Raw genomic sequence first — 13668 nt, 5'->3', positions numbered from 1 at the left:
AAAAAAACTAGACGAATAAGCGTTTTTGGAGCACTTAGGAACAGTCACAGAAAAAGAATGACACTTAATTGAATGACGAGTAACACGAGAATAAATTTTAGTAGATGGCACAAGAGACGCTAGCTCTTTAGAGCAATGCCCATTATAGTATTTGTAGAAAAGAGAAAGAAAAGCAACATTACGACGATGTGATAATGGTTGAAGGTTGGCTGCAAGAGCAGGTCCAACTATGTTTACAATGCGTTTTTGCACCTTTTCTAAAAGAGAAAGGGCATCATTAGAAGATCCGCCCCAGATATGGCAACAGTATTCCATACAAGCCCGGATTTGAGATTTATAGAGATAGGGAATAGAATCCGAAGTAAGAAAGTGACGAGCTCGATAAAGAGATGCAACCTTAGCAGATGCTAATTTTGCAACCGATTTGATGTATGGTTTCCAAGAAAGATTGGAAGTAAGAGTTAATCCTAGAAGATGAAGAGTAGGTGACTCATCGAGTACATCACCGTTCATAAATATAGGAAGATCTAAATTATTGTGATAACGATTGGCTGAAAAAAATTGAGTTTTATCTGAATTAAAGTTCACCAGCCACTGTGAGCCCCATGCTGTAGCAGAAGTGAGATCTTTTTCAAGCTCAAATGCCCCCTCCAAGCAATCAGAGGGTGTTGGTTTCTTATCACGACAAGAATAAATGGTAGTATCATCAGCAAACAATGCCACCTTAGATGTGAGAATATCTGAAAGATCCTTAATGTAAATTAAAAAGAGTATAGGGCCAAGGATAGAACCTTGAGGAACCCCTGAAGTTACAGAATAAGAAGAAGAGTGTTGTCTATCGAGGACAACTTTTATGCTACGATTGGAAAGGAAGGATTCAATGATCTAAAAGATGTTGCCGGATACACCATAAGAAGAAAGTTTATGGAGAAGACCAGCATGCCAAACTTTATCAAACGCTTTTGAAATGTCAAGAGCGATGGCCTTAACCTCTCCCCCTTCATCTAATGCATGATAAAACCTGTCAGTTATTACTGTTAGCGAATCAGCTGTAGAACAAACAGATCGAAATCCATATTGATGGTCAGAAAGTAAGTTATTAGATTCAAGATGAGAAATTAAGTGTTTGTTAATTAAAGATTCAAAAACCTTGCTTATGATAGGAAGAAGACTTATGGGACGGTAGTTAGACGAATCAGATCGCTCCCCAGAATTTTTGAAGATAGGGATAACAGATGCGGCTTTCCAGCAGGCTGGAAAAGAAGACTCTGATAAGCACTTGTTGAATAGTTTTGAGAGTATAGACGACAGCTCCGGAGAACACTTCTGCAAGACAATAAAAGGTATATTGTCTGGGCCACAAGCTGTAGAAGAGTCTAGGCAGGAAATCACTTTAGATACAGATGCTGGAGTGATATGAATGTCAAGCAATGGATCAACCTGTTTGTTGGCAATATCAGGTAGAACACAATTAGTGGAATCATGAGATGATATTGATGAAAAGTTTTTAGCAAACAGTTCGGCTTTGTCTTTAGGTGAGGTGACTAAGTCTGAACCATACAAGAGAGGTGGAATTATAGATTTACCCTTATTATTGATATTATTAAAGATTCTCCAGAAGTCACGAGAGCCTAATTTTTTAGATGAGGTACGAGATTTCATGACCTGAGAATAGCTGGTTTTGGCGTTAGACAAAACCTTTTTACAGTTGTTTCTAGCAGTAATAAACAGACGTCTGTTTTCTGGAGAATTGTTTTGCTGATAAATATGGATGTAACGGTTTCGATTGGCAATTGCAGCAGCACAGTGTGAGGAAAACCATGGAGGAGAGTGAGGCTTGACCTGGAATCGTCGAGAGGGAATAAAAGATTCCATGCCAGCCTGAATCTACGAAGTTATGTAAGAAGCACATTTATCGACAGGAAGTTGAAAGATTTCTACCCAAGGGCCATCACGAAGAAAATCACGGAAAGAATCCCAGTCAGCTTTACTGTAGTTGTAAGAGGTTCGATAATAGGGGTATTCAGGTGATGAAGAAGAATGAGATATTAGTTTTAAAGAGATCAAACTGTGATCAGAAGCACCTAAGGGTGAATGTGGAGAAACTGAGCACTGACAAGGATCAGAAACAAGACAAAAGAGAAGGTAAATGATTAGGGTTGTCTGGAAAGCGAGTTGGAAAGTTGACTACTTGAGTTAGGGATTGAGAAAGGCAAAAGTTGTGGGCTTTAATGCCTGCAGAGTCACTGACACTAGAGCCAAGCCATTCAGAGTGGTGAGCATTAAAGTCACCGACAACAACTATATTAGCTGATGGATAAAGAGAGAGGGCTTGGTCAATATGATCAGAAATAACATCAAAAAGAGTGCAGTCTTGAGATGAAGGAGAGCGATATAGAACAAATAGAAAGGCAATAGAGTGAAGTGGTGCTAAACGAAAGCACATGAAAGAATAGTCTGTGGATTCAAACCTAGTTTCACGACAAACAGGTGAATTCTTACAAATGTAAATGCCCAGGCCAAGCATATGACTATTGGAGTCTTTACGAATCAGAGGAAGATAACCATCAACACTAAGATCACAAGATGAGACAGCCGAACTCAAATTAGTCTCACAAAGAGCAAGTAGGTTTGGTGAACTTTGCAAGAGATAAGACTCAACAGAATAAAAGTTACTTCGAAGACCACGAATATTAGTGAATGATAGGTTTAGAGAACTTGGTGATGATGATGGTTTTTTATGTTTTATAGTTTTTAGTACTTTATTCATTTTAAAATTAGATTGAAGAACTTGACTCAAAGCATAGATAGTACTCAGAACACTGTTTAATAGCCCAAGCAATTGCCTCATTACTACAAATAAACCCTAAGCCGTTACAAAGGGCTCCAAATGTGGCCTCCGCAATGCACACCAAAAGTACAAATAGGGACACCATCCATGCGCAACATGGCACTGTTAATACTTTGATATTTTTCAGCTGTTGATGGAATCAGCCTCTCTGAGAGCTACCACAGAGTTCGGGAAACCTGACTACCAGCCGGCCTCAGAACCATAAAACTGAGTTTTAGAGCTGTACCCTCATAAGGAGATAATAGAATGAGTTGCCTAGTCATAAAAGCAGTGACACTAGCAAACCCATGCATTGAGTCAAGAAGATCCAGCATTCAACATCTTAAACTGGAAACAATGTATTAAAAATACATCTGCGCCAGCCTAATAGATGAAGAGGGGTGCGAGGCTGGTCAACAGATAGAATCTGTTTACCCCTTAAGTCTTTGCCTAGGAGGCTTTCTACAAGACAGTAGCTGGGTGCATTTAACATCTGCCCAAGATGAGTATTTTTATCGAGACACCATCTCTAGCCTTTACTCAACCAAGAGCCCCAAGGCAGGGGGTGTTTTAAATCGGAGTTGGCATCTTCTAGCCTTTGCCTAAAAAGGCGTATCCTACAAGGCAGCAGGACATGAAGCAGATTGTACTGGGTTACATGTTACCAGTAGCAGGATAACCTGATCTGAAATATATATATATATATATATATATATATATATATATATATATATATATATATATATATATATATATATATATATATATATATATAATAACTGACCTTATTTTAATAAATCATTAATACAAACCAACAAGTTGAAATAATACTATTTGTAATTAATAATATTGTTTGTAATACTTCAAAATAGAAAATAGTAACAACACGATAATAATAGCTATTATTATTGTTGGGTCTGTGGACTTGCTTAAATTTATTTTGTTAACATCACTATTGTTAAAAACCGTTTATGGATTCATTATTTTCCTCATGAAAGAAATATCACAATACGTTTTAAAACATCTACTTTGTTTTCAGAGCAATATTATTATTATGCAAAATACTAATATAATTGCGCTCAAAGTTGAAATCAAGTGATTAATAAAATTTAATTTGTGCTAACAAATATTTTAAATGAATGTGGAATTTCTTTAAAATGTAGAAAAAATTAAAATTTTCCAAAAGGCTATTATTTAGATGAAAAAGTGAAAATCCAAAGCGGGAATCCCGCTTAGCCTCTGGGGCCACCACGCCTCTGAGTATTTGACCAATTAAAAAAAATTTTATCCTAAAAAAGGACAAAGAAAGTATCAATTTCTGTTGATAGGCAACTAAGAGTATTTTAGTTTTTTGTTGTTTTCTCAAAATCGGTTTACTCGGACTTAGCACGCTTCTCAAATGCGCTCCTCAAATATAGTAATAGTTTTTAAATAAATATAGCAGTAATGGCATAAGTTAGTGTTTAGGAAATGAGTAATTAAAAAAGAAAATCAAAAAATTTGGTTTTTTATTTTCTTTCAAATATTAAACTAAAAATTATTGAAATTTTCAGGAACTTGTTAAAGAAATCTTGTTTCCTTTAATGTGCCACTCAGACGAAGATGAAGCCCTTTGGCTTGATGACCCACAGGAATACATCAGAGTAAAATATGGTAATTTTTAATAAGTTAATAATTTAATAAAATTTTCTTTTAATTTTTATAACATGATAAATATTAATAATAATTTTTTAATCTATTACAAAAAATTTAATTCATTAGCGGCTTTTTAAATTTTTTTTTTATCTTCTGATTTTACTGCAAACTAAAACTAGTTTTTAGAAATTGGTTTCCGTTTTTCAAAACACTACTGTAACTTGAAATCTGACTAACATTTTTTTTACTCATGTGTTACATGTAAAGATGCAAATTATACTTTAATTAACTTTGAGTTAAAACCATTTTATTTCTTACTTGTTTGCATTTCTTTAGCTCTTTTAAAAGTGATAAAAAAGAGGAGAACTCTGAAAACTCTACAATTTTTTTATAGTTCAGAAAATTTGTGACACTTTGGCCTAAACTAGAATAAGGATTTGAAAGTAGAAAGTTGAATGTTTAGAAAATTTTGAGTTTAACTTGGTCACATGTTCTACATCAAATGATTCTGATCCTTATGAATCAGAAAAAAATTATTCCAGAGCATTTAGAAATTTTGTAGATTACTAAAGGAAGGATTCATTTAGCATCTAAGCAAACCAAGGTCAGTGTTGCAGATATTATTTTATCAAATGTTGTGTTTGATTTGGATTGGATAAATGTGAGCAAATGGAAGGCTTTATACATCTAAACTGCAGTAGCTCAGGTATATGGTGCTAAAGATGTCTTTGCTTCCACTGTCAGTAGCATTTGTTGGAGCATGATGAAGAACTGTTTTTAACTGTAATATAAAATGTAAATGTATAAGATAATTTAAATGTAAAAGATAATTTTTTTACTAATAATTTTGGTAATTTGTGTTTATGGAAAACTTTTCCAGTCATGTGGTTGGTCAGACAAAAAAAATTGATTTGCTATCGTTGTTTTGGGAAAAATTTCAACACAACCAGCTGTTAATGACTAAAAACTAATAGATATATATGTTGAAATATTGTTTGAAAGAGTAAATGCTTGTGTAGAGCAGGTCAGTTACATTGCTACAACCCTCAAATCTGCACTCACAAAACTTGATAAAAATAAAAAAATTTACTTTTAAACTATGGAAAGCGATTACAAGAGCTTTCGAAACCATAAGAAGCATACACTTCAAAATAATTTTAGGTGCAGTTGTAACTAGACACTAATTACAGTGGTGTAAATTTCAGCTATTAAAAAGAAAGTGACAGTTATCCATACATTTTTGTTTAACTTTAGGTGCTGTTTGGTATATATATATATATACATATATATATATATATATATATATATATATATATATATATATATATATATATATATATATATATATATATATATATATATATATATATATATATATATATATATATATATATATATATAGCTGTGTGCATTTTACTTATATTTTATACCTTTTTTACCAAAATAAATTTTTATCTTTTTTTTCATAAAAAGTTGCATAAATAAAGGAAATGATAAATACTTCAAAATTTGTCACCAAGATAGAGTTTATTGATAAGTTTTTTTGTATTGGAGTTATAATTTAACAAAAAATTGATTTCACTTCTAGCAACTTGAGGTGAGTTATTAAAGATTAAAGAAAAATTAAATACCAAATGCATCCAGGGTATTATGATGCATATCAGTAAAACATAGGTAGTTTAAATTAATAATGTCCAGCATCTTGAAAAAAAAGATAATGATCAGGTAGATGTGTGGCGTTACACTAAAAGATAAGCAAGGAAGCTATAATCCTAGACAAAGATTAGAAATAATGAGTGTATCTGATAGGGTATGTCTAGAAGATTTATGTGGTTTAGGCATGTAGAACATAAAGATGATTTGCTATTTGCATAAAGAGAAATTTTTATTAGAAAAAAGTAGAGATAGGTCTAAGAAAACTTGGAATTAATACAGAAGAAAACTTGAGTTGAGGAAAAATGATGCTCAAGATTGTGTATGGTAAAGAAAGGACGTGAGAAATGTCTAATATGAAACAAAGATTGTTAAGTGATGATAATGATGATGAATTCTTTAAAACCAGGAATTCATTTAAATAAGTTCTTTATTTTAACACATTGTTGTCAAGTGGTTTTTTGTTTGTAATTTTTTTTATAATATTGTACAGTTAATTAATGAATTTTTTATTTTTTTAGATGTCTTCGAGGACTTCCTATATTTCTCACCACATGCAGCTGCAAAGTTATACCTTAAAGAAGCTGTTAAAAAAAGAAAAAATGTAATTCAAATTGTAATAGAATTTACGATGCAAGTTTTTAATATGGATGCAAGTGCACGTGATCCTAAATTTAAAGACGGAGCATTGCATGTTGTTGGTTCTCTTGCTGAAACTCTACAAAAGGTTTATTACTTTAATAATAAGAATTAAAAATGTAAAATATTATGTATAGTAATGATCCCATTTAAAGACCTAACTAATTTTATATACACATATATATATAGAGAGAGAGAGAGTTTTTACATAAAGTATACTTTATGTAATAACCATTATAATAACTAAGGAAACTAATTAAGTTTTATGTTTTTAAAAAAACCTACAATACTATTTTTTCTAAAATAGAATAATTTAATTTCTAATTTTAAAGTTCTATTTTTTGATTTTAAATTTTCTTTTAAGATTTTAATGTGTAATTTTTTACTGTATATTCAAATGCTTTTTATATAAATCAGAAAAAAGCATACAAGAATCATATGGAAAGTGTCTTAAGCGCACATGTATTGCCCGAGTTTCACAGTCCGCATGGATTTTTAAGAGCTCGTGTAAGTATTTACTTAAATTTTTATCAATACATTAAATCCTGAGACTTAATTAAATAAAAATAGGTTTGGTTTTTCTTATTTGCGAAATGCAAATAAAAAAATCTTTTGTTAACCTCTAAAAACCCATGTACAAAAAAAAAAAAACACGGGTTTCCTAAATGCCTTTTTTTGTTAAACATGTTTAAAATATTAGTTATAAAATATATTTAGTTACAAGCAATTATTCTTTGTTTAATAAGAACTCTATTTGTCTAGTAATAAGATAAAAAATATCTGCTTGACAATTATTACTTGGTTCTTTTAAATTTTCAGGCTTGTTGGGTTGTACAACAATTCGCAATTATTGGTTTTAAAGATGATAATGTTCTTGCCCAGACCATTCAAAGTATTTTACAGTGTTTAACTGATAAAGACTTACCTGTCCAAGTTGAAGCTGGAATTGCTATTAGGCAGATTGTTGACAAACAAGAAGAAAAAGGTATTTTATCATATTTTTGGAAAAATGAAATTGTTTAATTGTGTTTAATCTTGTTGTTTTTGCTAGAAGTTTCTGTTTAAGAATGTGTATTATATATATATAGCAGTGTTGTACATATAGGTTTGGCATTTGGTTTATGTCCAGTTGACTTTTGGGTAACTAAAACATTGCAAATGTCTTACTTGCATCTGCTATGATTATTGCTAATCCAGTGAAATTTTAGTTTTTTGTTTGCAATTGTTTCACACTATCATCAAATTATTTAAGTCAATCATTAAATCACAATTTTGATTTTTTTTTTATTTATTTTTTTAACAAAATTAAATTTTTTTTTAAAAAATTTAATTTTGTTCTGTGAAATATCACTTCTTATACAGACTTTAAAACAAGGTCTATTTACAATGTTTAATATGAAAGAAAAAAATGTTATTGAAGGTTTTATAAGGCAAAAATAAGAATACACAAAATAGTTTTACTATTTACTTACTGTAACTAATAATTGTCTGTTAGCTCAAGAGCAGTTTTTTGTAATTTCTTCATCTTTTGAGAGAACTAGATGTCTGAAAACGCTACACTGCTGTTAAATACCTTTATTTATTAATTTTTTTTTTTTATCTGTTGTAATCTTGCTTGTGTTTATTATTTATAGCTAATGATATGTTGCGACCTCATGTTCGAGAATTAGTTCAACAGATTCTTAGAATCTTAAGGGAAAGCGAAAATGATGAGTTGACAGGAACCGTTTCAATTCTGGTTCAAAATTTTGCTGAAGAAGTTTCATCCATCTCTGTTGAATTAGTGAAAACATTGGTATATTTTACACAAATTTATAAATTATAAATATTGTATGTAAAGTAACAGCCTTTTTTAGTTGACAACCTATATTTTATAACTTCAGTACTTAACATTTAGATAAATTTTCAAAGTTTAATAGTAATGTAGTAATAAAAACAATAATAATGCAATAATAGTAATAAACAATAAGTAATGCCAAATAAAATTTATCGGAATTAGGGTCGGCAATGCCGACCTAACTGCAGATCTGAAAGTATTTGAGGTTGGCAAAAAATTGCTGACTTCGTTTCTATGTTTTATGGTTAGACCTTTATATCAAATAATTTTTGCCGGCCTTTTTAATATTTTAATATCAATACAGTGAGCAGATTATTTTCATGGTATTTTAAACAGCTTTAATATTTTAATAAGTCTCATATATTAAATGTGTTAAGAAGCCTTCTTTGTAAGTGAAAAGTTGTATTGAGCGTGCAACTGCCACATTCCTGGCAGTCAACATGTTTCCACTCAACATGTTTTTCCAAATAGCAGCTGTTTTTGTTAATGTGTTTTCCATGTTAAAAGTATTTTTGTTTTTATACAAAAAAATAACATATACAAAAAAAAAAGAATAGGCTTAAGAATGCTCTAAAAAAATCCATCATTCCAAAATCTCTTCTAAATAAAATCAAATAAATAATCGATAAAATAAAAACTACCAAATACTAGAAAAACCTATCAAATATCAAATGTATGTATAACCATCAGTTAACAAAAAAAAATCAGGAAAAATTTTTTTTTTATTTAAAAAAAATCTTTATCCAATAATTGGACAAAGATTTGATGAACATATTGGATAAAGATGAATATATTAGGTAAAGATTTTTTACAAAAATAGCATTTTTTTAAATATAAAATAGTTCGATTTTAAAAAAATTTTATATTAAAATAAATAGTTCTAGTTTGCTCTCCTGAGACCAACTGTTTAAATTTTAGTTTTTCTGATTTTTTTGTTTGTCTAATTATTGTTATTATTATTTTTAATGTTATTCTCTTCCCCAAAGCTGAGGAGGGCTGAGGAGAGCTGAGAATCAGAAAAGCTGAGGAGGTCAATACGATTGAGGAGACTTTTTTTTAATTGATTTTTGTTTTTGACTTCTCTCAACTTTATAACTCCAAAACATGAACCATAACAAACAAGGCTGCTGCGCAGTGTAACAAGTTAAGTGTGTAACTATCAGGGACAATGAGAAATATCAGTACTTCTTGCTTACAAAGCGAGTGCTCTATCACTACACCACCACTGCACTGATTTTAAGTTAGGTAAAAGCTTTAAAATAATTTAAAAAATCTACATTTAAACCTTTAAGTATAAAAAATATCTATGAAAAGTTGTCATTTTATGATTACATCATCTATTTTATGATTACATCATCTATTAAAATTGTTAAAATTAAAATACAGATAAAAAGACTCAATTAAAGTTATTATTTCTCATAGAAATTGTGTAAAAACGTTTTTTTTTATCAATATGGCTATGGCTAAATTGTCTAATTTTTTCTTTAATTATTTTTAACTTTCATTTTAATTTTGATTTTTTTTTTTTAACTTTTGTTTTTAATTTATTATATTTTTCTCCATAAATGAAACACTTTATAAATAAACAAAAATGTATTTTTATATATTAAAAATAAACAAATCGTTGAATGTATTGTTATTAATCCACTTCCATTAATTTTAGATTTTTTAAAGACACAAAAAATTAAATCTATAGACAAACAAAAAATAAAATTTTTAAATACCTAAATGCAAATTTTGACCTTTACTAAAAGCATGAGTAAAGCAAAACTATGGATGAGTTAAAAAATTTTTTTAGTTATCAATTTTAATTTGCTTTCAAAACCACATTTCGTATAATAACAGATGCTGTCCTGAGTCACAGAAAAAAAATTAAAATGCGTTTATTAAGAGTTTTGTTGTTTCTTGAGTTTAGGATCTTATTATGGTCTTATTGTGGTTAAAGAAAACATTGTTATTTCTAACTTTCAATAAAGCAGCACGTTCTATTGCCTTTTGAAATTGCTTACTTTCTCTAGTGATTTAGCAAAACTTTCATTAGATGAACATAAAATTTCAATCAAATCATTTTTTTCAGCATCTTCTCTTGCTCCTTTGAATATTAATTTGTCATGTTGGCTTTACAGCTTTTTTTCAAAACGCCTTAAGATGCTTTTTATGTATTTCAAGAAAAATGCACTTAAAAAAGTTACTTACTTTAGGGAAACATTCTTGCTGTGTTTTAGGTATTTAGAAGTTCTTTATTATAACTAACATAATATTTGGTTTCTTGCAAAAAGAGTGACACTCTTTTTGCCTTCTTTTTCAACCTCACTATTATTCCAAATGACAACACTATTATGTTTGCTGTAAAAATTGTAATTAATTTTTTTTTTTAACTTTAGTCATTTTCATCAAGTTTCATTGTTTACTTACTTTTATGTTTTTAATCTTAAGTTTTTAATCTTAAGTCAACCTATATTATTTTTAAGTCAACCTATATTATTTTTAAGTCAACCTATATTATTTTTAAGTCAACCTATATTATTTTTAAGTCAACCTATATTATTCTTACAGTAAGTTTTATTTTTACAGATTATTTTTTGTTGCTTGTTTGCAAATTTTTTTTAAATACTCAACAATTTTTTTTGGTTAATTATCATTCATGTTCAAAAAAATTTCAAAGAAAAAGAAATTAAATTTTAAATTCTGGCAGTAACCGGATTTGCCAGAAATGTCAATAAAATTTGAGAATTATATTTATGTTATTTTATACCCTCAAGGATTTAATTTACACTCTGTGTTGTGTCTTGAAAATAAAGGTAAAAAATAAATTCAGGCATTCAGAATCACAATAATTTAGGCCAGAACTGGAATGAACTAAAATTCACAAATTCCGTACGGAACAAAATTCCAGTATATCCCTTATAATGAGTAATGTTTCCATTATTGTGATCAGGGGAAGAAAAAAAACATATCTAAGTCACATTTTATTTTAAATCAGGTGCATGCGTAACATTAATTCAATATGGCTTTTTTTTAAATCCATGCAGTAAAATTTTAATAAACATTTGAAATTATATATGTATAAGCAAAGTAAAATTTTTAGAAGATTTTGATTAGATAGGCACAGCCAAGTTTTGGGAAAAATACTTTAGTTATATGATATAATTTTTTATATTATTATTTTTTTTTTTTTTGTCAGGTTATTTTTTATTGACCTTGTAGTTTAGGTTTTTAATATTATTTAATTGCTAAAAATATTTTTATTAAAATGTGTTATTTATTTGTATTTTAGGCCGAAACCTTTAACAGCCTGGTAGAGAGTGAAGAAGATTATGACAGTAAATCTGTCACAGCAATGGGTATTCTAGAAACTATAGAAATTGTCGTTGGTGAACTTGATGGCTCTCCTGAGGTATTATACTACTTAAGGTTTCAACTTTTTTATTTTTTTATAAGAAGATTTTAGATAAAAATATAATTTGATTGAAGATTACGAAACAAAATTTCATCGGTTACAAAAAATTCTCCCATTAGGTAATTGCAAAGCATAAATTGTATATAATTATAAAAAAGAATCCCCTTAAAGAGAGATGACAACTAATATTTCCATTAACTAGTTACTAAGAATATTTCCTTTGATTACAAAAAATAATTCTATTCAGTGGTTAAAAAGAAAAGAGTTAAATGGGGTCAAGTAAAGAGTTTTAAATTTTTATATCTAGAAGTTGAGTTGTTCATGTGCAGCATTTTTTGCTGCAAAAAAATTGGTGCCTTTACATATTGTTTAGGTATGCATTGTTTGACAAAGCCAAATCTTGCATTTTAAAATTTCACACCGGTACCATTTCCTATGGTACCTTGTTGAAGCTTCTTCTAAAACTTCACTATGGTGCAGGAAATCCAAGCTTGTAAAGAAATATGAAATACTTAAAGAAAAAGTCTTTAAGTATTTCATATTTTAAGTCAAGTAAAAGAACTACAAAAAAAAACGAACATATTTGTTTTTAACAGTAGTTTCATTGTTATATTAAGTATAGCTAAAAAATTGAATATTAAAAACATTCTAGAAGAAAAAAAAAATATTTGATAAAAACTATTGACCTAAATAATGGTCATCATGATGATGTCAAATTTGCATTAAAAATGTAATAAGATATTATAGTATCAAGGCTCTATTAGGTTCTAACATAGCAGCAAAGTTGACCACCTTCTTGAGGGTATATTTTTGTCATCATGGTGAAGAGGTTTTCATGGTGAAGAGGTTTTCATGTTAGAGCTATGATAAAAGTTATGTTTTTGCTACATTCATCCTATTAGGATCTGAAAAAAAATGGTAAAATCACTTTTATATTTTTATGGAAATGAAATAAAAGTAATTATAAAAATAGTGAAGTAAAATTGTTTCTAATATTTATATATATATATATATATATATATATATATATATATATATATATATATATATATATATATATATATATATAGATATATATATATATATATGGTATGGGTATGTAAAATGGAAGTTTAACTGACTTAAGTTAGGTATGTAAAAAATATTCTTTACAAGATTGTATTTACAGTGTTTTTTTGTAATGTTTAGATTGATCAAAGGTTCTTAAGCACTAAACTTTTTCTTGATCACTAACAGTACATAGTATTGCAATGTTATTTTTGCTCCTGAAATAGATTTTTTATATTCCCATAACTTTCATAGATTAATTGTTTTAAAACATCTATTTTAGATTATGTCACAGTTAGAACTACAAGTCATAAGTTTGATTCAAGGTGTCTTACAGAAAGAGCTAATGGGTATAACTTTTTTTGAAATTAGTTTTCTACTTTTTTTTTCTTTTTTTTATGTCATTAGATATTTTTGACTTGCTTTTAACAAGTTTTAGTATGGTTTAATAACTTGGTGGCATCTTAGTGATTATTTAAAGTAATCATCAGGAAATGTTGCTGAATAACTTAGATATTGCTTACATATCACTTGCATAATAAATAAACTTAAATATTACATATAAGTTAACAATATTGTATTTCTTTTTTCTTACATAATATTTATATCTTGTATCTTTTTTTTAAT

The 13668-nt window shown here is 28.7% G+C and overlaps 1 protein-coding gene across 1 annotated transcript in view; it reads left to right on the top strand.

Moving 5' to 3' along the window:
• The window catches only part of LOC100209908 (importin-7), a 72460-nt gene that overhangs the window by 44633 nt on the left and 14159 nt on the right, over positions 1–13668 (top strand). Inside the window, exons 11-17 of the mRNA XM_065790316.1 lie at positions 4384–4483; positions 6640–6845; positions 7175–7264; positions 7577–7742; positions 8392–8552; positions 11872–11991; positions 13325–13391. Coding sequence (XP_065646388.1) covers positions 4384–4483; positions 6640–6845; positions 7175–7264; positions 7577–7742; positions 8392–8552; positions 11872–11991; positions 13325–13391 — 910 coding nt within the window. The remainder of the gene's footprint in view (positions 1–4383; positions 4484–6639; positions 6846–7174; positions 7265–7576; positions 7743–8391; positions 8553–11871; positions 11992–13324; positions 13392–13668) is intronic.

Source organism: Hydra vulgaris, chromosome 02, assembly GCF_038396675.1.
Source record: "Hydra vulgaris chromosome 02, alternate assembly HydraT2T_AEP".
Classification (NCBI taxonomy): Eukaryota; Metazoa; Cnidaria; class Hydrozoa; order Anthoathecata; family Hydridae; genus Hydra; species Hydra vulgaris.
The sequence above is the reverse complement of the archived record's forward strand: the minus strand, read 5'-3'. Positions and strand labels throughout refer to the sequence as shown.